The sequence below is a fragment of the Myotis lucifugus genome, unplaced genomic scaffold (assembly GCF_000147115.1).
Source record: "Myotis lucifugus unplaced genomic scaffold, Myoluc2.0 scaffold_2, whole genome shotgun sequence".
Taxonomy (NCBI): domain Eukaryota; kingdom Metazoa; phylum Chordata; class Mammalia; order Chiroptera; family Vespertilionidae; genus Myotis; species Myotis lucifugus.
In genome coordinates this window covers 21,213,499-21,240,075 of record NW_005871050.1, presented here as the reverse complement: position 1 = coordinate 21,240,075, position 26,577 = coordinate 21,213,499, and the positions used below count along the sequence as shown (strand labels likewise).

The 26,577-nt window shown below is 39.3% G+C and overlaps 2 protein-coding genes across 2 annotated transcripts in view; one reads left to right on the top strand and one right to left on the bottom strand.

The window, feature by feature from the left end:
- The window catches only part of IL13RA2 (interleukin 13 receptor subunit alpha 2), a 92,080-nt gene that overhangs the window by 1,087 nt on the left and 64,416 nt on the right, over positions 1-26,577 (bottom strand). The window contains exons 3-9 of the mRNA XM_006082207.3: positions 17,118-17,243; positions 14,859-15,010; positions 13,316-13,469; positions 9,809-9,929; positions 6,914-7,098; positions 4,318-4,463; positions 2,736-2,880 (exon numbers count right to left, since the gene is read on the bottom strand). Coding sequence (XP_006082269.1) covers positions 2,736-2,880; positions 4,318-4,463; positions 6,914-7,098; positions 9,809-9,929; positions 13,316-13,469; positions 14,859-15,010; positions 17,118-17,211 — 997 coding nt within the window. The 5' untranslated portion in view covers positions 17,212-17,243. The remainder of the gene's footprint in view (positions 1-2,735; positions 2,881-4,317; positions 4,464-6,913; positions 7,099-9,808; positions 9,930-13,315; positions 13,470-14,858; positions 15,011-17,117; positions 17,244-26,577) is intronic.
- On the top strand, positions 10,073-10,234 carry LOC102432782 (short transmembrane mitochondrial protein 1-like). The gene has a single exon (XM_006082206.3). It carries the CDS (start codon positions 10,094-10,096, stop codon positions 10,232-10,234), a length of 141 nt encoding a protein of 46 aa, XP_006082268.1. The 5' UTR covers positions 10,073-10,093.

The following is a 26,577-nucleotide window of genomic DNA, read 5'->3' as shown; positions in this document are numbered from 1 at the left end:
TGAGTTTTAACTCAGAAACTGCTGCATCTTTGCCATTGCATAGATACCACAGTTCTGCTGGGTATAGCATTCCTTTCATTTGTGCACTTTTTATATAGAACAACTACCTTATTGAACTGTGATATCTCTTCATTTCACTTGGAAAAATAGCTCCCCAAAGCCCAATTCTTATTTTCTAATATGTTTTGTTTAAAAATTGACCTTGTAAATTTTTCATACAAACAAAATAATAAAACATTAGCCAAGTGATAAGATAAACATATCTTATGTATCTTTTTACTCTTAATAAGTCAAATGTTTATATCATATAATGCTATAGTGAGCAAGAGCTGGTCTTCAATAGAAGTCCAATAATAGACCTAGTCTATAAAGGTCATGATTTTAAAGTTGTCTCACATTTCAGTGACTAAAGAGATAAGGTTTTTCTCTTTTAGGGATGAACTTTTAATGGTTCTTCTACATAGCAAAAATTGAGCAATAACTAGACAGACTTAAAAAGTAGCCCATCTGGTGCAGCTCAGTGGTTAAGCATCGACCTATGAACCAGGAGGTCACGGTTTGATTCCCCGTCAGGGCACATGTCCAGATTGTGGGCTCAATCCCCAGTAGGGGGCATGCAGGAGGCAGTTGATCAATGATTCTCTTATCATTGATGTTTCTCTCTCTACCTCTCCCTTCCTCTCTTAAATCAATAAAACATGTTTTAAAACAAACAAAAAGATAAAGCCTGTCCTTCAAAACTAGTATCTCTCACTTGTTTTGTAGTACTACTACAGAGCATCTTGAATCCTAGGCTTTACCTGCACTTAAACCTACCTACCCCCAACCCTACCTTTTTCTTTGTCCTATTCTCTTAGGATCTTATTTTGTACTAAGTTAAATTCATATGGTCAGTTCAGTTAAGATTTGCAAGGATATAATCCAGAGAAATGACTAATAATGTAAGTTTTTGGCATGCAAAAAACAGTGGGAGAACAGGCTTCTTTCCTGAAGTTCCAGTTGCTTTCTCTCCATATAGAATCAATCCAAGCCCAGCCAGCATGGCTAAGTGGTTGAGCTTCAACCTATGAACCGGGAGGTCACAGTTTGACTCCTGGTCAGGGCACATGCCTGGGTTGCGGGCTCCATCCCCAGTAGGGGGCATGCAGGAGGCAGCCAATCAATGATTCTCTCCCATCACCCATGTTTTTCTCCCTCTCTCCTTCCTTCTTGTCTGAAATCAATGCAAACATATTTTAAAAAAATAGCCTAAAGAACTAAGACCACACACACATCAGGAAATTCTTGACTCTTAACCCAAAGTTATTCATAATTTACCAAGAGATGCCCATCAGGGAAAAAGAAATCTCAGTCAATATCATGGTTAAAACTATATGTAAAATACATAAAAAGATGTATATTTTGAGGGTATGTCTAAAAGCTCACCATAAACTATTAATTGACAAATGACAAGATATTTAGGACATAACTTTCTCAATGTCATTCCCATAGAGTCCCCAGATTTTTTATAGCAGTGACAAAAAGAAAAAAGTAGAACCAGTAAGGCTCATTCTGATTTCATATTATCTCTTGGTTAATTGAGTTCTCCCTCTCTCTATTTTTTCTCCATGGCCCTTAGTGATTATGCGATATATCTGGATTCTTTGTTGCTTATCTCTACTCAACTTGGGAATAAAATATAAATTTCATGAGGACAGGGATTATTTTATTGCTGTATCTCTCATGCCTGAAAAGTGTGCTTAATAAATATTTGCTAAGTGAAAGAGAACAATGATAGCAATATATTAATAGATATAAATATAAGTAGTCAAACAGAAATTTTAGTATAATGAATGACATGAAAGGAGATGAATGATAGATAGAAATGCCAGTATTTGTTTGTATCTATATCTGTATATATATTTATATACCTATATATCTGAAAGAGCAATGTTAGTTAATTTATGATATTTTGCCTTACTCTCAAGGCCTTTTTAGTCTATATTTCTATTTCAAAATATATATTTTATCACGTCACTTTAAATCAGTGTTGGAAGGGAATGGAATATGTATTTTACTAATGATGACATATTAATTAGAAAAATATTCATTAGACACAGTACTAGACACTCAAAAACAAGTATATGCTGACATATCCTTGTTTTAAGATTTCTGTTCTCTTAAAAATTGAAAGCAGCCCTAACCGGTTTGGCTCAATGGATAGAGCGTCAGCCTGCGGACTGAAGGGTCCCAGGTTCGATTCTGGTCAAGAGCATGTACCTTGGTTTCGGGCACATCCCCAATAGGGGGTGTGCAGGAGGCATCTGATCAATGTTTTTCTCTCATCGATGTTTCTAACTCTCTAGCCCTCTCCCTTCCTCTCTGTAAAAAAATCAATAAAATATATATATTTTTTAAAAATTGAAAGCATAGGAATATATTGTTAATACTATATAGGCTCCCCCCAAAAAGAACTAGTTTGTTCTTTTATTGACCAGCAGAAACACAAGAATGTTGATAATAGAAATATAAAAAGGTTCTTAATTAAACTAGTTAAATTATTCCTAGTTAAAACTGAATATTAAGTTTTCCATAAATCTATGTTCGATTGAGGTGCTTGCTAATTTATCTTCTCTGATTATAGGCTATATGAAAGAGCCTTTTGATTTCCATAATTACAAAATACACTGAAAGAAAATTAATTTTACCAGCAAATTGCCTCCAGTTATTTAGTTGCTATTCTTTTTATCTCATACCTCTCCAGCATTCTATTTCACTCCATTCACTCCAAATTCCATCGTCTGTGCAATAAACATTCATTTTGCTTCTCACTAAAAAGCATAATTCTTGGCTGTCATTTGATGTTCTTGTGACATACATTTGATTTTCAAATGTGGTAGCCTAAAAGCCAAGGAAAAAATAAGATTGCATTATTTGATCTAATTGCAGCTAGACCGATCCCATTTGTTTTGTTGATTTCAAAGTGGGTTTTGTTACATAAGATATATGCATCAAATGACTACAAATGTATATACCAAAATCCTAACAGTGATTAGGTGGGTTCCTTTTTTTTCTTCCCTTCCTTATCTATATTTCAAATTTTTTTTCTATAGTAATAATGGATCACATGCAATAAAGGGCATGTGTGACAGGGCAAAATTGCTAGGTAGCTTTGGTGTTTATAACACCCAGTATTTGGATTAGTGTCAAATTTCCCAGATTCCATGAACTGGAAAATGCTACATACACTGAATTAGAAAAAGACAGCCATCATGTGAATGTTGTTTCTATGGAAACTATAAAATTCATACACATGAAACTTTTGCCCCCCCCCCTTTATTCTTATTTTGGTTAACTGCTATAAGACCAGTGTAGCAGTGCTCAGGGCTTGGCATGAAACTACCCTTGCAGATATGAGAACACAAAGCTGGATGATCTCAAAGGAAAAAAAAAATGACTGCAGCGATTACTTTAATTTTACATTTCAAAGAGCTAAAGAGTGTTTCTCATCCAAAATAACAGCTTTGCTTTTATTGTAACTTTTTCTCTGGTTAAAGTGGACTGGGAATAAGATCGGGATTTTAGTTCTAGCTGTGTAATTTGACTGTAAGTCAATTCACTTCCTTGGGACTTGTAAATCAATTCAACAACGTTTTTCTCATGTTTATTAAATAAATTGATTAGAACTAATGCCTCGCCTAATCTCCACCATCCTTTAAATTGGAAACCAATGAATAAAATTAACATACAACAATGTGGGGCTAAAGGCATCATCACCACATTGTTGATGCTGGAGGGTAATCGGTCTTGCAAACATTGCCTACTTCCCCAGTTAGTCTCTCTTCCTTGCTACAAGCAATTCTCAGGTAGCACAACCAAACTCTAATTTTGACCTGATGGCTATTCCTCAAGAAGGAGTTTTTGTCTTCCTTCCTTCCTTCCTTCCTTCCTTCCTTCCTTCCTTCCTTCCTTCCTTCCTTCCTTCCTTCCTTTCTTTCTTTCTTTCTTTCTTCTTTCTTTCTTTCATCTTTCCTGAGATCTCTTTATAATCCATCTTTTTCATGTACTTGGCAACTTTAATTTATTGACACATTATTGAAAATAAGTGACTGGATTATATCTAAGGTCCTATGTAGCTTTGAAATTGGTATGATTGATTATACTTTTAGACAGCAAAGGTCTTTCTTTTGTCTACTAGATGATTTGAATTTTTGGAAATTAAAATAAGATAAATGTCACATTTATTCCTCATGGATATCAATTGATTGGTTTTCATGCTTGCTATTTTATTTAAAAGGATATATTTATGATTTTCCCAAATAAATATAATGTTCATACCATCCAGGTTGTATTATCTTCTGTGAACTTAATTTCATAAATGAAACAAGTTGCTGGAATGGGTCCTTCAGGTATGTTCCATTCCAGGTTAATATCCTCTGACTTCTTCACAACAATATTAAGATAGTCTGGTGGCAAAGGTTTAACTGAAAAGCAAAAGGAAACCATTTCAACATGGAGGTTACTGAAGTTTAGTAGTAGCCCTTATTAAAGCAAAGGAAACCTGTCATTGAAGGGAGCTCTCCCTGTCCTTATCAGTTGCCAGGGGTATGTGGGTTTCTTGCAATGTCACAAGAAAAACAATTTCCTGAGCCTCACATGGTAGAATGAGTGGCATTTATTTGTGTGGAGTTAAATCCCTGCTTTTACAAGGTCCCATTTCTCTCTGTCCTGCCAAGGAAAAGGTCCAGCTGAGCCTTTAGCAGGGCTAGAATTAAAGCCATTGCTCAGAGTTTCCATTCCATATTTGCAGTGTCTAACCCAGCATCAGGCTGGGTTAGTTTGTGTTCCGAACTGCAGTCTATCAGTCCACTGCATGTGGGGTCTGCAAGGCCACATGGCTATGGAGGGAACATGGGTAGGAGCAAAGCCAGAGGAGCAAGAGAGCCAAGGCTGCCAAGAGCACCAAGAGCCAAGAGCCAATAACCAAGAGCCAAGAGCATGAACTCTTTTGTTTTGGGATTATGTTTCTCCAAAGTTTTGTGGGCTTGCATTGGCTCCACCTTCTCCTCTAGTCATTGATCTTTGTCCCCAGGTTTGACTGGAAGCAAGTACCTTACATCATCCCAACTCATTGAGCATATGCCTGCCGCGGCCCCCTCACCCCCACTCCCCCACCCCCCATCCCCCTCCCAGTGGTCTGCAGAGAATGGACCAGTGGTTCCCTGGGGAGTGTAAAGTTACAGCTTCCTGTTGAAGCTGCCCAGGTGGCCATGCTTATAATGTATGGCCTCCCTTTTGCTTCTTCCTATTATTAATAACTAGTTAATTACAATGGTATCAAACCTAGTAAGCTAAGCCTTCAGGATAAATCATGTGGCTCAAGACTATTCTCTATAATATGAATGAAAATCAAAGTTGCTTGCCAACCAAGTTTGGGCTATGAATAAATCTTGATTATTTTGGAAACTAATTTTTGGTGAGTCACATATTGACAAATATTAAAGCCCAAGAGAAAAGTTAGAAGAGCCTAATCATTACAGTCATTTTTTTTTCATTTTGTAGTGAAAGGAAGTAGAATACATCGCTCCAAAATGTGCCACTTCGACACGTGGGTTGTTCTGAGCTGAAGACAATCAAGGTCCAAAAGACTCAGGAACAGTTTTATTTCTTTTACTTTTTTAAAGAGAATTTAAGTAGATGGCCTGGTCCAGGAAGAGAGCTATCACCAGAGATAACTACAAAGAGTAGGGGCCAGCCCTGGCTGGTTTGGCTCAGTGGATAGAGCGTCAGCCTGCGGACTGAAGGGTCCCAGGTTCGATTCTGGTCAAGGGCACCAAATAAAAATTAAAAAAAAAGAAAAAGAGTATGGGCCAGGCATGGTGAGCTGGGGGAAGCTGGCAGGGATTATTTGTTCTAAGTCCTTTCTGTGTCCCACTGTCTCTGTATGGAATTGCAAACATTTATTTACCAAACCTTTACTCTTCCCATCTTCCTGTGAATTGTTTTCCTTCCCTTTGAAGCCCCAGACCCCTACCCCCTTCTCCTTAGCTCAGGACAGCATATAAGCCTCAATTGCCTTATTGTTTTTGGGCCTCTCATATCTATGTGAGGCTCTCATACATATGTAATTAAATTTGGTTTTTCCTGTAAATCTGTCTTATAGCAATTTAATTATTAGACCAGTTAAAGAACCTAGAATGGTAGAGGAAAAATTTTTATCCCCTACAGCACCATTAGAAACAACTACTACAATCATCATAGAAACAACACAACCATAGCTAATTTATTTAGAGTTTATGATGTCTTAGGCACTGAACCAGGGAGGTTATATCATAAATTCATTCATATTTCACAATAAACCTATGAGGTAATATTTTATTATCCTCATTTTACTGATGAGGAAATTAAATAGATGTTAAAAGTATCTTGCCCAAGGCCATATAGCTAAAAAGTGGTAAATCCAAGATTCAGACCACAGTGTGGCTGACTCTAGAACCTGTTATTGTTATAACTGTTAGAGATAAGAACTCAGACTCAGAAAATATCCAAATATATGCTTATTGAGACCTGGAACTAAGTAATTCCATAATTACTCCATCACTAACACTAGACAATAATACTGTATAGCAGATCAACCCTTTGAAGCTGGGTAGTAGATTGTGAGTTCTAAATGAAAATGACACTTTACCCTTCATTCAATTACTTATCTTCCATACTTTTATATTTAATAAGAGTGTCCTTGTATGCTCTGTTGGCCCTCATTTTTCTGGCTTTGCATTTTAGTAGGTATATATCTTTATATCTCTATCTCCATCATCTCTATATCTCTATCATCTCTATCTCTATCTCTCTTTCTCTATGTCTATCTCTTCTCTTCCACATGGTTGTAAATGGCTTAAACTAGAAACATTTTGAAGTTGTTTGTTTACGTCACCTATATTTTGAAGCTGAAAAATGAAATAGCTGGGTCTGATAAGCTGGGATTTTGATGATCCATTAACACAGATGTAGAAATCTTTATAGTCTGGTTCCTCCAAATAGGAAAACCTGCATCCAATATTTTTCCCATTATCCTCAATGTAATCAGAACACTGTAATGCATGGTCCAAGCCCTCATACCTGTAAAGGGAAGTTTTGTAAGAATTGTTTTACTGATATCTTCTGATACTATGGTGCCCAATTTTCAATTATCTTGAGATACTAAGTGAATTAAAAATCACTTAATAACATGCAATGTTTATTGAGTACCAACTATGTACCAGATCCTATGATAAATGCTAAGGATTCCATAGTAAGGAAAGCAGACATAGTCCATGATTTCATGGAGCTTACAATCTGATGGGAACCTTTACAAAATGTCAAAGATAATGCAAGTTTATGTTGACTCACCATCAGGATTTGTGAATCAAAGAGTAAGATTCTTATTAAGAAAACCAGGAATTTATATAATTCTGGATTATACTGCCTTTTTTATTATTATAGTTGGTTTATAATATTATCTTAGTTTCAGATGTACAACATAGATTCAACATTTGTATACCTTACAAAACAATAATCACAATAAGTCTAGTAACCGTCTGTCACCATGCAAAGTTATTACAATTATTGACTATATTCCCTGTACGGTGCACTAGATTTCTGTGGCTTATTTATTTTATAGCTGGAAGTTTGTACCTCTTTTTCCCCTTCACTTTTTTCACCCATTCTCCAAGCCCCTTCTTCTCTGGCAACCTTCATGCACTGTTGGTGAGATTGTAAATTGGTGCAGACAATATGGAAAACATTATGGAGGTTCTTCAAAAAATTAAAACTGGAACTACCATATGAGCCACCAATTTGCACTTCTGGATATTTATACAAAGAAAATGAAAACACTAATTTGAAAAGATATCTGCACCCTATGTTCATTGAAGCATTATTTACAATAGACAAGCTTTGGAAGCAACCTAGGCGTCTATCAATAGATGAATGGATAAAGATGTGATATATATAAATATTACTCAGCAATAAAAAAGGATGAAATTTTGTCATTTGCAGCATGATACTTCCTTTTTTATATTGTACTGGAGAATTTACTTTTGAAGTAAGCAGATTTACAAAATATTGTTATTTTTAATAATAACAATTGATGTGTGTTTCTCTCACATCAATGTTTCTCTCTTTCTTTCTCTCTCTTCCACTCTCCCTAAAAATCAATGAAAAAAATATCCTCAGGTGAGGATTGAGAGAGAGAGATAAACCTCAGAAAAGCCAGAGCTTGGCCAGTGTGGCTCAGTGGTTGAGCGTCAACCTATGAACCAGGAGGTCACAGTTTGATTCTCAGCCAGGGTTCAATTCCTGGTCAGGGCATATGCCTGGGTTGCAGGCTTGATCCCCAGTGAGGGGCATGCAGGAGGCAGCCAATCAATGATTCTCTCTCATCGATGTTTCTATCTCTCCCTCTCCCTTCCTCTTTGAAATTAATAAAAATATATTTTTAAAAATTCAACAATAAAGATTTTTTTTAAAAGTTTGTAAAAGAGAGAGCCAGAGGGCATTCCAGATAGCAATGCACACAAGGTATGAAGGAGCATAACATCAGGTGATGACGGTTGGTTGGGAGGAGATCAACCAAAGAACTTGTATGCATATATACATTACCCATGGGCACAGACAATAGGGTGGTGGAGGCCTGGGGTGGGGGGTAGTGGTGGCGGGGGGAGGAGGGGGGCAGGCTCTGGCCAATGGGAGATAAAAGGGGACATATGTAATACTTTTAACAATAAATGTTTTTTTAAAAGAGCATAACCATGTGTGAGGGAAAATATGTAGCGATGGTCTAAATGGAGAGGAACATTCATAATGGTGATAGCAGAAGGTAACTTTGGAAATGCAGTGACACAGTGAGGCAGAGACTTGAATGGCAGTTTAGATTTTATCCTGGAGGCAATGAGTAGCCACTGGAGCAAAAGAGTGGCATATACATAGTGCAGTATAGGAAGATAAATTTGGCTACAATGTGCAGAATGAATGGGAAAGGGAGAGATTGGCATTTGGGGTGCTATGGCAATCATGCAGGTTTGGGATGAGGTGAGCCTAAAGTAGTGTTCTTACAGAAGAGACAGGAAGTAAAAGAGAGATATATCACCTTGCAAAGGAGTTTCAGGACATGATCAGTGTTACCATGAAACAACTAAGGAATGAAGGAGATAGAAGATTCAATCTGGCTCTAAGTTTCAAAGTCTCAGTAGTAGTTATCAAAGATGAAAAAGTCAGAAAAAGAATCCAGTCTTAATAGGTACTTGCTTTTTAAAAAACCAAGAATATAAAAAATTTCAATTTGTTTAGATTATAACTCCATCTATCTCAAGAATACAAAATTTAATCTACTATAGAAAGTGATTGCATTCGTTGTATCACCCATACAGTGCCTTCCAGAAGCCACAGCCTAAACCTACTTACTCCCATTTAAAACTCAAACAGCCCAGCTGGTGTGGCCCAGTGGTTGAATGTCAACCTATGAACCAGGAGGTCAGGGTTCGAATCCCAGTCGAAGGCGGGAGCACATGCCCAGGTTGAATGCTTAATCTCCAGTAGAGAGCATGCAGGAGGCAGCCGATCAATGATTCTCTCTCATCATTGATGTTTCTATCTCTCTCTCCCTCTCTGAAATTAATAAAAATATATCAAAAAAATAAATGAAACCCAAATAATTGTAAAACACACTTAATAAACACAGCACTGAAAAAATAAAATGAATTTAATTAAGTAAAAATACAGTTACTCATACAATGGATTAACTTTAATAGATATTTTCCTAATATGGAATTCTTATTATAAAAACACTTACCAGTAAAACAAGTAGTAATTGGTATCAAAGCTGACATCCATGCCAAGTTTCCAAGAGCACAGCAAATATTGCCAGTTGTAATATATACAATTCATATCCTGAATTTTAGTTTCCAGATTTCCTAAGGAATAAATGAACTGTGAATGCTTGAAAGGCACAGTGATGAATCATTCGGGAAATCACTGTATAATTTTTTTCATTTCCTTTGACCTCTCCATTTCATTTAGCAATCAGCATAATCAAGAATATTTCAAAGGGGCCCTTCGCACCGTCTTCGCTGACATCATGCTCCAGTTCCTGGTTGGATTTACTTTTGGCAACCTGGTTGGAATGTATCTAGCTCAAAATTATGACATGCCAAACCTGGTTAAAAAACTTGAAATTAAAAAGGACATGGATGCCAAGAAGAAACCCCCTAGTTCATGAGGCCAACTCTAGCACTAGCTCCAGGAAATCCTGAATCTCCTCTTCTCCAGGGCCTCCTTCACACCTGAACCAAAGCTTCTGTCTTCTATCCAGTCTGTCTTTGCTTCGAGCACAAATGGGGCCACAAGTTAAGAACTGCGCTTACTTTCCCAACATCCTCACCTCTTCCCTTCCTCCTAGCAGCTTGGGAGGTCCTAAGACTGGAATTCTGGTGCTAGATTAGTAAATATGACCTTTAATTAGTAGTCTCCCCCTTATTCTCTGGGATTTTTTACTGCCTTTTTCAAAAGAAAAATCAATGAGTTTTGGATAGCTGATCAGATATAAATAATGCTGACTTCACAGGTTAGCAATTATGAGTGTTTAAACATTTGTTACTAAATTATGTTATTTCAAGGTCACTAAAATTAAAATCTAGAAGCCAGTTTCTGGTGAATTATCCATTTATTTTATACTGTTCTCAATGTAACTGACATATATAATTCCATAGTTGCTAATTTAACCAATAAATCAATTTGCTACTCATCAACTGAGAAACTATATTCTGAGAACTCCATCAGGAATTGGGGAATCCTATATAATAAAAAGGTAATATGCAAATAGACCGAACAGCAGAACAACGAAACAACCAATCAAATTGTAATGTGCTAATGATATGCTAAGGCTGCTCAACTGCTCACTATGAGGTGCACTGACCACCAGGGGGCAGATGGTCAACTGGTTGACCAGTCACTATGATGTGCACTGACCACCAGGGGACAGATAGTCAACTGGTTGACCAGTCGCTATGACGTGCACTGACCACCAGGGGGCAGATGCTCTGACCTGTAGGTTAGCTTGCTGCTGGGGTCCGGCCAATCAGGACTGAGTCAGATGGGCCAGACATGCCCTGGAGTCCTCCCGCAGTCCCTCCCAGGCCCCAATCGTGCACTGGTGTGGTCCCTCAGTATGAGCTGCACCCTCTTGCAATCTGGGACCCCTCGGGGGATGTCAGAGAGCTGGTTTCAGCCCGATTCCACAGGCCACTCCCCTTGGGAGGGCACCAGATGCAGGGCTCATGGTTGGCAAGCACTGCTGTGTGGGGAGCCGATATAGGGTTAAGCCTCAGACTGACCTGTTGGCAAAGTCACAAACAAGTCTTCTTCCGAGTCTTAAACAACCCAATCCGAGAGGTAGCCACTGATTTACCCGTGCTGTCATTTAAAAAATAAAAATAGGGGAATTTGCCGAAAGCCGGTCCACCCTTGCTGCTTAACACAGTTGCTGCAGGGAAGAAACATCTGCACAGCTTATGTTTCAAGGGACCTGGCATATATGGCATACTGTTCTTAATATGTTTGCTCCCCTTCTTAGCGCTATGTGTTTTAACCAAGGTCACCTCTCTGAGAAAGGTTGTTTATGACTAAGGAAGGGAATCCGTAAAACCCCTTAACTGCCAGGCGGGTAGTTAATCACTTTAACTACGAACAATCACGCTTAAGCTACATAATCTTTACTTAGGATAATCTCCTTCAGTTACTTCCTTGTAGCTTAATAGAACAATAGAGTAACCTTGGAATGGAGATAAGAAACGGCCTAACCTTTGGAATAGAATGGATAGGATTAAAATCAACTGGTATAAATACAGATGTAACAGGACAATAAAGACAGAACCTGGCTGGAGAACCTGGCTATGCTGATCACCTGAACGCTGCCTCCGTATCATTCCATCTTCGCCGACTCCGTCCACACCTTTGGGAACCCCTGGACCTGCTGGGGTTGGACCCAAAACTGCTGCAGCAGTGCGAGTCTCTCCCAATCGGGACTGATTGGGTGCGAGCCCACAGCAGGCACAGTGGGGCTGGGATGAGTGGGAGCAGCAGGTAGGAGCTGCAGATGGCATTGGGTTGCAGGTTTCAGCCCGATCCCTGCAGGCTACCCAGAGGGACCCCACCCGTGCACGAATTTGTGCACCAGGCCTCTAGTCTACATATATAAAAGGCTAATATGCAAAGTGTCCCCTCAGGAGTTTGACTGGGAGAACAGGAGTTTGATTGCTCGCTATGATGGGCACTGACATGGCAGGTGACCAGCAGTGGCAGCAGGGCACTGAGGGAGGGAGGGAAGGAGGAGGCAGGGAGGCAGGGAGGCAGGGGGAACTGCGAGGTGGCAGTGTGTGGATGGGTGGCGAGGAAAGGAGGAGGCAGGGAGGCAGGGGGGGACAGTGTGGTGGCAGTGCACAGGTGGCAAGGGAAGGAGGAGGCAGGGAGGCAGGGAGGTGGGGGAACCTGATCAGCCCTGATCACTGGCCAGGCCTAGGGACCCTACACGTGCACAAATTTTGTGCACTGGGCCTCTAAAAAATAATGGCTTTTGTTCTCAGTAGACTTCATAGTTTAGTATGCATGTTTTTTCTTAATGATGCATTTGATCTGGCTCATTTTCTCAAATGAATCATACTTATTTTAAGGGATTATAGATGCATTTGACATTACATGATGGATAAATGACAAGTCGTCTATAAAGGAAATTTTATGCCTTTTCACATTAAAAGAAATGTATCAACATTATAACTTTATAGTGATTCTCACAAGAAAACTTTTTTTTGCTGCAATCAGAAATTATCATTGTAATTTGTCAAATGTATAATTAGTTCATTTGAAAAAAATTAAATAAAAATGTATGAATACATCACTTTTTTAAAAAAAGAATATTTCAAAAGGAAGTTGTTGGAAATCACTTCACTGTCAAAGGGGCTTGCAAAATCAAAAACCTTTGAGGGCTCATTTACTAGTGTAAGTACTATTACAAGCATATACGCAAGAACTAAGCATATACACATTTGGCAAATGCTCACATGCATGTTTATTAATATTACCCCAAAACTGGGAACTATATTAGCCTAATAAGATGTAGGTTTTGCCAAATGTGTTTGCTAATATAAAAAATTTAAAAAGGCCAATCACCCACTCCTAAGAAGGATTCTATTTTGTGCCACACCCTCAACTGTACATGCAATCTCATGTATAAGAGTTAAAGGACTTTTTCCCTATGTGGATTGTTCTGACAATATTAAAAATGAAAGGAGAGATTTGTTTTAACCTTGAGGTGATGTCCAATAACTAGCTTCTGACCATGAACTCTGAACTTCAGATCCATTTGTACATTGCCCTTGTAGAACTGTATGTATTTTTGCTTCAACGCCTTTGTTAAGATCAAACCCGTCTTTGTAAAGGAGATTCTTAGTGATGATGGTCTGATAAAAAGATGAGACAAAGTCAAGCTTAGAAACAGTGATGGCATCATGAGCTACATTAATATGGCTAATAAGTCATTAATACCCTGAGAAGTTTCAATATCTAGAAAATTCATCATGATTATGTGATACAATTTCTCCATTATATTTCTGGCAGAACTCACTTCAGTATATTATGTTATTTGATGAGATCATTTGAATCTTAATATCTCATTCAAAAAACAAACCAAAAAAATCTGGAAGAGAAAAAAAGGCTCTATGGCAGGATTTGACCTTTAACCAACTTGAAATCAACAGATACTTTTCACATACTATATACATATTACATGGCAAATGATTTGTACCTTTCAAATGCCATATGAATTCTTCAGAAATAATATAAAATAAAATCTTGGGGGTAACTGGAGAAAGCAAGACAAATTGTGAGCTCCTAGGCTAAAATCATATATCATTAATCCTTGTATTCCTGATACCTAGCAGAGTGCCTGGCACAAAATGTTGCCCAGTAAATGATTTGAATTGCTCCTTGAAACTACCTAGCTGAATTAGGAAGGTAACAGAATTCCTTGTACAACAGATATCTTTAAATGAACATGCTTGTTGACTATGTAAATAGTTAATACTTCAACTTACTACAATATATGTAAATAACCATGTTATGTTCTGTGGGGTAAGTACAGAGATAAGGCTTGATTACCACAGAGTAAAATCTCACAGTTGAGTAGCATATATAAGACCCATATACAGGTATATAAGTAACTATGAAATATGATAAAATATATAAGTACTCTTCAAGTTCATATTCCATGGGACCAAGTATTTTTCTATATACTTCCAATGGTAGTCTTAATACTGGATGGGGTGAAAATAGATGTGGCAAGAAGCACAGTAGAGAGCAGCAGCCACAGAGGCTTGTTATCCTATATAATAAAAGGCTAATATGCAACTCAACCGAATGGGAAAATGACTGGTCACTATGACACACTGACTACCAGGGGGCGGTGTGAAACATGGCAGGTGACCAGCAGTGGCACTCCCACTCAATGCAGGAGCTGCCCCTGGTGGTCAGTGCGCTCCCACAGGGGGAGTGCTGTTTAACCAGAAGCCAGGCTCATGGCTGGCAAGTGCAGCGGCAGTGGTGGGAGCCTCTCCTGCCTCCGTGGCAGAGCTTAGGACCCTTTGGGGGATGTCCGACTGCCAGACAGACATCCCCCAAGGGGTCCCAGGTTGAGGGACCCCCCCCCCCCAGTGCACAAATGTCATGCACCGGGCCTCTAGTATCTTAATAATAGCTATTGAGATACAGGAATTAGAGTAGATACTGACATCAGGAATCATAAGAAAACTCCTAATAATTGCTCTGATATCACAAATGCATGCTTTACTTACCCTCCAGTTTTCACTATCAATGTTTCGGTATTTTAATTCATATTCTACTGTGTGTTCCTCACAATTATCCAGAAACAGTGGAGGTTGCCATTGCAAATAGAGATAACCTAAATATCCAGGATCCACTATCTCAAAATCCTCAGGAGGATTAACTGAAATAAAATAAAAATATTTTTACTTTTTTCCCGTATCTAATGACAAAGATTGCTAAATCTAGATTACTTCCATATGTCCATCAACTGATGAATGGATAAATAAACTGTGGTTCATCTATACAATGGATACATGCTACACTATGAAGAACCTTAAAACATAAAGCTAAATGAAATAAGCTACTACAAAAGACCACATATTGCATGATTCCATTTATATAAAATATCCAGAATAGGCAAATGCACTGACACAGAAAACAGATTAGTGGTTGCCAGGGGCTGGAGGGAGAGAAGGATGAGGCATGACTACTGAAATTTTGGGGTGATGTAAATATTCTAGAATTTGATACTAGTGGCTGTTACACAACTTTGTGAATATACTAAAAACCACAGAACAATGCACTTTTAAACTATATATTGCCCAGCCAGTGTGACTCAGTGATTGTCGACCCATGAACCAGGAAGTCATGGTTCCAATACCAGTCTGGGCACATGCCCAGGTTGTGGGCACAATCCCCAGTGGGGAGCATGTAGGTGGCAGCTGATCAATGATTCTCTCTCCCTCTTACTTCGTCTCTGAAATAAATAAAAACATATGTTAGAAAGTTATATCTTAATAGAGCAGTTTAAAAATCTGGATTACTGCTATATAGTTATCCCCTCTTTTAGAAATTGCATATGCAAAATGTGGTTTTGCCTAGCTAGGTACTAAGCTTTCACAGAAACAAAAATTTCAACACAGAGTTATCTCTATGGTCATATAGATCATAATTTGGTCTAGGATGGGGACACTTTATTACATAAATCTCTCTAATAGCAAGAACCAAACAGTATTAATTCAGTGCATACTAAATCCATATAACATCATAGCACATACAAAAAAGGTATAGAAAATATAAAAGACAACTACATGACTAAAGGCCTTAAGATTAGGCAGATCTTGTTGGTTTAATCTCATTAATTAAATCCTCTAGTAAACTAAAGTTCAGAGTGATACCTAAAGTATGGCAAACCAGGGCCACTCTTTGGGAGGATTCAAGAAGTGGCAGGCAGCTGAATAGAGTGACATCTGGAAACAGCCCCTTTTATATTGGGGGAAGAGGCAGTGGGAGGCAATGGCTCCCCCATCTGTTAACTCAAAAGCAACAAAAACAAATAAATACTATATAATAAAAGACTAATATGCAAATCGACCCCAAAGGCAGAACAACCTGTCACTATGATGCACACTGACCACCAGGGGCATATGCTCAAGGCAGGAGCTGCCCCCTGGTGGTCAGTGCACTCTCACAGTGGGAGCGCTGCTCAGCCAGAAGCTCTGAGCCAGGCTCACAGCTGGTGAGCGCAGTGGTAGTGGCGGGAGCCTCTCCCGCCTCCACGGCAGTGCTAAGGATGTCCAACTGCCGGCTTAGGCCCATGGGGAGTGGGCCTAAGCCATCAGTTAGACATCCCCTGAGGGCTCCCGGACTGCGAGAGGGTGCAGGCTGGACTGAGGGACTTCCCCCCTCGCCCCCTGCCGAGTGCATCAGGCCTCAAGTGTTCTATAAACTTTTGTACTAGCAAAGCTAGCAGTACTATACTATGACCCTCATGCTGCCTTTCTGCTGCTAAATCTCTCTCATTTCTATTGTGTTGTTCATTTTAATACTTTATAACACTGAGGTGAGGGGGAAAATATCCACAGAAAGAAATTGTGGCAGGTTTTTTTAAAAAAGTTAAGGATAGTAATTAAGGAAAGTTTCAGTTAGTTGGGTACCAGGCAGTGAGGTTTCAGATAATTAACCTATTCATTAGATAGGACTATATAAAACATTAGAAATGTTTTGGAATTAATTCAGGAAGCCCATGAACAAAAATATATGTTCTTACTAGTCAGTCTCATGTATAAATAGCTATTGAGTTTGGCTTAAGTTTGGTTTTTATCCCACAAAATATTTATCATCAGTTACCTTATACATGAGGCTGACTAGTAAGAACATATCTTTTGTGTATGGACTTCCTGAATTAATTCCAATAACAATCCACCTACTTGTCATGCATTTTCTTAGGGAACGTTGAAAAGGCAGTTAATAACCCTAATTTTAAAACTACTCCATTGTTGGTTTACCTTTTATCTCAGTGTTTGAAGACAAAGTAGAGCCAAATGCTGTGCAAATAAGAATGGCATATAGGCATCTGACATCCAAATGAATGAAAGCCATTTCTCTAAAATTTAACACCTTGAAATTCCACTCTAAGAAAAAAAAGATACAACATTTTAACTTTATCTTACTTCAAATAACCAAATGACTAAATGTGACTAAAAACACATTTGGGAACTTTCTGCATGCCTTCCTACCAAGATTTGGGAAAATTGTGCCCCTCTGAACCATGAACCAAAAAAATCAAGTTTGGAACCAATGTATTTGGAAATTGAGGATTCTAGTCTCATCCTTCTTATAAAGCTGAAAACAAAGCAAAACCTGTATCCCTTCACCCGCCTCCAACTCCCACACCCACACTTTTCTATACATTACATCTGTGGCCAGGATGGGATGACTTAGCCTTCAGCCTGAAGACTGAGCCAGAACCACCAGAGTGCTCTAACTGGTTCACAGGAGGGAATTATGACATCATTAGTCTCCATAGCAACCCTCTCCCCTAGAAACAAAGAAAACACTAATACAAACTTTTTTTGAAATAAAACGTATTTGAAAGTTATCTGACTACTAAGAATGCTCAGAACCCACTCCAAAAGCCCCAGATAACTCAAAGCTTTGTTCTATTTCTCCATAAATATTAAATAAATCATCATCATCTCTCATATCTGTTTCACTCTTCCCTGTTTTCTTGTACCAGTAAATGGCATCATCATCTTCCCAGTTGCCCAAACCAGAAACCTGGGAGTTTTCCTCAATTTCTCCCTCTCTCATCTACTATCTCAATTATTACTACCATTTCCTAAATTGAGGGTCTTTTCATCAAGGATCTCCTTATCCAGTCTTTCCTGCCTCCAAACCATTCTCCACTCATGTAGCAAAAATGACCTCTCTAAAAGGGAAATCTGAACTTATTAGCCTTTTCTTAAAGCAGTACTTCACTGCCACAGAATATAATTTAATAATCTTTTTGGAGATTCCAACATGGTGGCTGGCAGAACTGGAGTGAGGGAGAGAGTGAGTGAGTGAGTAAGGGAGTGAGAAGAGTGTGTGTGAATGTGCAGGGTGTGTGTGTGTGTGTGTGTGTGTGTGTGTTTACCAGTCAGATGGTGTAGGAGTCTCCGGGGCGGGTGGTTCAGGCTCTCCTGGGCAAAGAGCCCTTGCTACCACCATAGGTATTCCCTGGGTGGGCACGGCTCTGGCTCAGAAACCACACCATCTTGAAGGGGAGAGTGGCAGCGGCTAGGAGCACAGCGTCACCACCACCCAGACTAGCCTTGAACACTGACTCTGACCATGCAGTAAGTTGAAGGACAGCAAGACCTCACCTGCATTCTGCTGCATCCACTGCTCAAGAGGGGCAGCTAGTGGAACACCAGCGGGACCTCACAAGCGTCCCCTGACACAGGCACTGACTGAGACAGCCAGGGAGTGGAATGCCAGGAGGCCTCATGCATGCCCCTTTCCCCACCACAGGTACTGCCTGGGGCCACCAGCGAGTGGAAGCTAGTGGGACCCCTAGCACCTGTAGCTGACACTTACGGGTCCAACTCCATGGGGAAAGGGAGTACAGCTCAGAACAGGGAAAAAGTGTGAGACTCAGGGCAGACCCAGCCTCTGGGCCAAGGAGTCCTGACCACTGGACTACTAGGGGCTTCAACCTCTCAGACCTCAATCAGGCTGCAAAAAGGGCAATGATTCAGGACAGACACACCAAGGGACCAGATTCAACATCAGAACAAAATCCAGCTAGGCCCACAACTCCAGCCAGCGGACCCAAAGGTCTTTGAGTGTGTGTTTGTGGTTTGGTTTTTTGATGTGTGTGTGTGTGTGTGTGTGTGTGTGTCTGAGTGGATTTTTTGTTTTTTGTTGTTCCCCCACACACATTCTTTTCTTTCTTCTTTTTTATTGCATATCTCTATTTTCTCTCTTTCCTTTGATTCTATTCTACTTTAGCCTTTCATTATTATTTCTTTCTTATTTGTTTTGTTTTTCTCTCTTTTCCCATTTCTTTTCTGTTTTTATTTTTCCTATTTATAACTTCATATACCCATTATTACTATGCTTTCATTTCATTATTATTATTTCATTTATTTTCTGTTTCCTCTTCTTTTTTCCTCCTATACTAGTTCTTTTAGCTTCTTCCTTGCTTCCATATAGCCTTTTTTTTTGCCTTCTTCTTCCTCCTTTTTTCTTCGTACCACCTCTAAATCTTTGTTCACATGTCTTTTAGCATTCTTTTTATATTTTTCTGTGCTTTGCTTTGCTTTCTCTTCTTTTTCCTTCTTAGTCTTTCCAGTTGTTGATGCACTGAGTAGCTTGATTTTTGTGGTGCTTTGGTTTGGCCTTGTTGTGTCTTATTCCATTCTGTTAGCACTATATAACAGCTGGCACAAAGATGTTGGGGTTGAACGTCACTGGCAGCAAGTCCAAGGGGATATCCTTCCCAGGAATGGGACATCAACAATCAAGTCTCAATTACAACAGGAGAGCCCAAATAATGCACACAAGGAGTATTCCTAGAGCATCTAGCTCAGGTGAACAAAGAGACTGCACCACTGGACCCTTCAAAACACTTTCTATACTAGGCCATCCCACAAAGACTGGAAGGCATAACAGTTCTATGTAATACATAGAAGTAAATATAGAGACAGGTAAAATGGATAGACACAAAAGCAACCCCCAAATGGGAGGAAAGAAGAATTCTCCAGAAAAAGAAATAAATGAGATGGAGGCAAGCAACCTACCAGACATAGAGTTCAAAGCAATGGTTATAAAGATGCTTAAGGAACTTAGTGCAAATTAAAATAGCACGAAAAGGGAAACAGAGGCCATGAACAAGAACCAGGCAGAAATGAAGAATGATATATATGACATCAAGAACACACTTGAAGATATTAAAGGTAGATTGGATGAAGCAGAGGATCAAATCAGCAATTTGGAAGACAAGATAGAAATAAATACCCAATTAAAGCAACAAATGGAAAAAAATAATTAAAAAGCAGGACGATAGCTTAAAGGAGCTCTGGGATGACATGAAATGTAACAACATCCACATTATAGAAATATCAGCAAGGAACAGAGAACCTGTTTAAAGAAATAATGACAGAAAAGTTCCCCAACCTGGTGAAGAAAAATGTCACACAAGTTCAGGAGGTACCGAGAGTCCCAAACAAGATGAACCCAAAGAGACCCACACCTAGACACATCATAATTAAAATGGCAAATGTTAAAGACAAAGAAAGAATCTTAAAGGCAGCAAGAGAGAGACAGAAAAGTACCTGTAAAGGAATTCCCATTAAAATGTCAGCTAACTTTTCAATAGAAACACTTCAGGTCAAAAGGGAGTGGCATGAAGTACTCAAAGTAGTGAAAAGCAAGGGCCTAAATCCAAGAATACTGTATCCAGCAAGGCTATCATTTAAAATTGAATGTGAAATAAAAAGCTTTCCAGACATAAAAAGGTTAAGGAGTACATTACCACCAAAACAGAAATGCAAGAAATGTTAAAGGGACTGCTCTATGAAAAAGAAAAGTGGGGAGAAAGGATCATAGGCATAAATAAAATAAAAATGGCAATAAAGAAATACTTATCAATAATAACCTTAAATATAAATGGATTAAATGCTCCAGTCAAAAGACATAGGGTGACTGAATGGGTAAGAAAACATTACCCATATATATGCTGTCTACAAGCAACCCACCTCAGAACAAAAGATACACACAGACTGAGAGTAAAGGGGTGGGAAAATATATTCCATGCATTTGGAAAGGAAAAGAAAGCTGGGATAGCAACACTCATATTAGATAAAATAGACTTCAAAACAAAGGCCATAACAAGAGATAAAGAAAGCCACTTCATAATACTAAAGAGAATGATTCAACAAGAAAATATAACCCTTGTAAACATATATGCACCCAATACTGGAGCACCCAACTATATATAACAAGTATTGATGGACTTTAAGGGAGAGATTGACAATAATACAGTCATAGTAAGGAACTTTGACACCCCACTGACATCACTGGATAAATCTTCTAGACCAGCGGTTCTCAACCTGTGGGTCGTGACCCACAGGGATTGCCTAAGACCATCGGAAAACACATATATAATTACATATTGTTTTTGTGATTAATCACTATGCTTTAATTATGTTCAATTTGTAACAATTAAATTGAGGGTCACAACAACATGAGGAACTGTATTAAAGGGTCGCGGCATTAGGAAGGTTGAGAACCACTGTTCTAGACAAAAATGAATAAGGAAACAGAGGCCTTAAATGACATACTAGATCAGATAAGTATAACTGATATTTACAGAACATTTCTCCCCAATGCAACAGAATATACATTCTTCTCAAGTACACATGGGGCATTCTCAAAGATAGACCACACATTAGGGCACAGAACAAGTCTACCAATTCAAGAAGATTGATATAAAACCAAGCATTTCAGATCACAATGGCATGAAGTTAGAAATCAACTACAATAAAAAATTTAAAAACACTCAAATACATGGAGACTATATAGCATGTTATTAAACAATTAGAGGCCCAGTGCGCAGATTCATGCACTGGTGGGGTCCCTCAGCCTGCCTGCACCCTCTCGCAATCCAGAGCCCCTCGAGGGATGTTGGAGTGCTGGTTTAAGCCCGATCCCTGCAGGCCAGGTCGAGGGAACCCACCGGTGCATGGGCCTCTAGTATGCATATAAGATCTTTGGATAATCTCTTCCCACCCCCGCCTCCCCTCTTCCCTCTGAGATTCATCAGTCTGTTCCATGTTTCCATGCCTGTGGTTTCCGCTCCTGCAATGAGCTTCTGTTCCCTGGTGGTCAGTGAACATCATAGCTACCGGATGGTCAGCCAGTCAGTTGCTTAGGCTTTTATATATATAGATGAATAAGTTACCAATGAGATCAAGCAAGAAATTAAAAACTTCCTGGAAACAAATGAAAATGAACACATAACCACCCAAAATCTATGGGAAAGCAGTCCTGAGAGGGAAGTTCATAGCACTACAGGTCTACCTCAAGAAATAAGAAAAACAACTAATGAGCTATCTAATCCTACAATTAAATGAATTATAAAGAGAACAGCAAGAAATGCTCAGAGGGAGTAGAAGGAAGGACATAATAAAGATCAGAGCAGAAATAAATGACATAGAGACTAAAAAAATAATAATACAATAGATCAATAATTCCAAAAGCTGGTTCCTTGAAAAGATAAATAAGATTGATGAGCCCCTAGTCAAACTCATCAAAAAACAAAGAGGACCCAAATAAATAAAATCAGAAGTGAAAGAGGCAATATAACAATGGGCACCACAGAAATACAAAGGATTGGAAGCAAATACTACAACTATATGCCAACAAAATGTACAACCTGGGTGAAATGGACAAATTTCTAAAAATATACAATCTTCTAAAACTAAACCAGGAAGAATCAGAAAACCTAGGTAGGACAATATCACTGATGAAATTGAAGCAGTAATTTAAGAACTTTCAGCAAACAAGTCCTAGACCAGATGGATTCACAGGAGAATCTGATCACACATTTAAAGAAGAACTAACACCTATCCTCCTCAAACTATTCCAAAACATTCAGGAGAAGGGAAGACTTATAAGCTCCCTTTACAAGGCCAGCATTATTGTAACTCCAAAACCAGATAAAGACACTACAAGAAAGAAAACTATAGGCCAATATCCCTGATGAACATAGATGCTAAAATCCTCAACAAAAATATTAGCAAATTGGATCCAGCAATATATTCAAAAGATCATACATCATGATCAAGTGGGATTTATTCCAGGGATGCAAGGATGGTACAATATTTGCAAGTCAATAAATGTGATATATCACATAAACCAATTGAAGATAAAAACCATAGCCTACTGGCATAGGTCAGTGGTTAGTGTTGATCTATGAAATCAGGAGGTCACAGTTCGATTCTTGGTCAGGTCACATGCCTACGTTTTGGGCTCAACCCCCAGCGTAGGGCATGCAGGAGGCAATCAATGAACTGCCTCTCATCATTGATGTTTCTGTCTCTCTCTGCCTCTCCCTTCCTCTCTGAAATCAAGAAAAATACATTTTAAAAAAAGAAAGATAAAAGCCACATGATCATATCAATAGATACAGAAAAAGTATTTGACACAATCCAGCACGCTTTTTTGATAAAAACTCTCAGTAAAGTGGGAACAGAAGGATCATACCTCAGCATAATAAAGGCTATATATGACAAAACTACAGCCAATATAATACTCTGTGTGCAAAAACTAAAAGAAATTCCCTTAAGAACAGGAAGAAGACAAGGATGTCCACTTTCACCACTCTTATTCAACATAGTACTAGAAGTCCTACACATAGCAATCAGATAAAAAGAGGAGATAAAAGGCATCCAAATTGGAAAGAAGGAAGTAAAACTCTCATTATTCAAAGATGACATGATATTGTACATAGAAAACCCTAAAGACTCCTCCAGGAAAATACTAGACTTAATAAAGTAATTAGGCAAGGTAACAGGATACAAAATCAACATCCATAAATTGATGGCATTTTTATACACCAATAATGAACTCTCAGAGAGAGAAACTAAAAAAGCATTCCCATTTACAATTACAGCAAGAACAAAAACTAAGATACCTAGAAATAACTTAACCAAGGAGATAAAAGACCTGTACTTGGAAAACCATAGGATATTGAAAAGAGAAATAGAGGAAGATACAAACAAATGGAAATGTATATTATGGTCATGGATTGAAGGAATCAACATAATTAAAATATCTATACTACACAAAGCAATCTATAGATTCAAAACAATCTTTATTAAAATACCAATGGCATATTTCACAGATCTAGAAGAAATACTTCAAAAATTTATAGGGAACTATAAAAGACCCTGAGTAGCTACAGCAATCTTGATAAAGAAGAAAAAGTAGGAGACATCACAATGCCAGATATCAAACTATACTAAAAAGCCATTATAACCAAATTAGCCTGGTAATGGCACAAGAAGAGGCATATAGTCCAATAGATTAGAACAGAGAGCCCAGAAATTGATCCACACCATTAAGGTCAATTAATGTTTGACAAAGGGGGCAAGAACATACAATGGAGTAAAGAGAGTCTCTTCAACAAATGGTGTTGGGAAAAGTGGACAGACACATGCAAAAAGATAAAATTAGATCACCAACTTACACCATACACAAGAATAAGCTCAAAATGGGTAAAAGACTTAAATGTAAGGCATTAAACCATAAAAATCTTAGAGGAGAACATAGGCAGCAAAATCTCAGACATCTCATGTAGCAATCTGTTTACAGATACATCTCCCAGGGCAAAGGAAACTAAAGAGAAAATAAACAAATGGGACTATATCAAAATAAAAAGCTTCTGGACAGCAAAAGAAACCACCATTAAAATGAAAAGGGAACCCACTGTATGAAAGAACATATTTGCCAATGATATATCTGATGAGTTAATATCCAAAATATATAAAATACTTATATAGACTGAAAAAAAAAGATGGCGGCTGGCAGGACAGAGATGAGAGATAGGAAGTGAGTGAGTGAGTGAGTGAGTGGATGAAAGGAGAGTGTGTGAATGTGTGTGGTGTGTGAGTGAGTGAGGGACAGTTAAATCTGGCAGGAGCAGCAGAGGCTGGCAGAGCAGTCTCTCTGGGACAGGGAGAGACTACCACCTCTGCGGCACTCCCTGGACTGCAGGACTTGATTTCATAGATCAACACTTAACCACTTGTGCACGGAGCCCACGCCATCTTAAAGGGGAGAGTGGCCTCTTCTAGGAACTCATCAGCACCACCACCCAGACAGGCCTTGGACACTGCCCGCGACCCAGCAGCCACTCCAGCCAAAATCCTGCTGCCCCACCCTGGGATCTCCACCTCCAAAGGAGCACCGCGCCAGCAGCAGTAAGTGCAGCCTCCCCCTCCTCAGTGGCAGACCTTCGACATTGCATTCGCATGTCTCCAGCGCGCAGGTCTCCGAGGCACACCACTCCATAGACTTCTCTTAGGAGTCACTGTGAGCCTCAGCTGGGTGTGATTTTGTACAGACACAGATGCACTGCCCCCAGTAGAAATTCTGAATTCCTTCTGCCTGAATAACTGCCCACACACACCCAGCTGTGCAACTTAAGCGCCAGGGCCCTTCAGTGCCAGGGCCCCTCAGAGTGCGGCAGAGCTCAGCACCAGCGAACTACACTGCCACAGTTGTACATTCCCCCTGAGCCCATCTATCCACAGGGCACTTTGGGAAGCCGCAGTGAGCCTCTGCTGGGTCAAATCTTGTACTAATAGGGACGCACTCCTCTGGGCAGTAGAAATTCTGAATTCACCCATTCTGGAAACCTGCCCAAAGACGCCTCGATTAAGGGTGCCAGGGCCCTTTAGAGTGCTTCAGAACGCCTGCGCTAGCAAACTCAAGGCGGGTGTTCCTGTGTGCCACCACTGGGAACGTGAGCCTATCCACCACATATGCATCAGCAAAAACTGAGTTTCCCAGCCCCACAGCTGCAGAACTCTGGACACTACAGTTGTATGCTTTTCCAGCATGCAGGTCTCCCAAGACCACCGCTCCACAGGCAGCGCTGGGGCGCCGCTGTGAGCCACACTGGACACGCACTTAAGCAAATAGGGGGGCACAGCTGGGCTGTAGAAACGCTGAATTCCCTCTTCTGGGATACCTGCCCACAGACACTGCAATCCAGTGGCTTCAGTGCCAGGGCCCTTCAGAGTGTGTCCACTGCATAATACTAAAGGGAGCAATTCAACAAGAACATATAACTCTGGTAAAAGTATATTCACCAAAACAGGAGCACCCAAATACATAAAGCAACTTCTGGAAGATGTCAAGGGAGAGATCGATAGCAATACAGTCATAGAAGGGGACTTTAATACCCCACTGACACCACTGGATAAATCCACTAAACAAAAAATCAGTAGAGAAACAGCAACCCTAAATGACTAACTAGATCAGATGGACTTAATTGACATCTTCAGAACATTTCACCCCAAAGCTACAGAATATACATTCTTCTGCAGTGCACACGGGACATTTTCAAAGATAGACCACATATTAGGACACAGGCAAAGTCTCTTCAAATTCAAGAGAATAGAAATCATAACAAGCACCTTCTCAGATCACAATGGCATAAAACTAGAAATCCACCACAATAAAAACAATGACAAAAATCAAACATTTGGAGGCTAAATGGCATGCTATTAAGCAATGACTGGGTTACCAGAGAGATCAAAGAAGAAATAAAAAGCATCCTGGAAACAAATGACAATGGAAACACAACAATTCAAAACCTATGGGACACAATGAAAGCAGTCCTGAGAGGGAAGTTCATGGCTCTACAGACCTACCTCAAAAAAACAAGAAAAACTGGCAATAAATGATCTAACC

Coding starts and splice junctions, on each gene's coding strand:
- LOC102432782 (XM_006082206.3), top strand. CDS start 10,094: ATGCTCCAGTTCCTGGTTGGATTTACTTTTGGCAACCTGGTTGGAATG.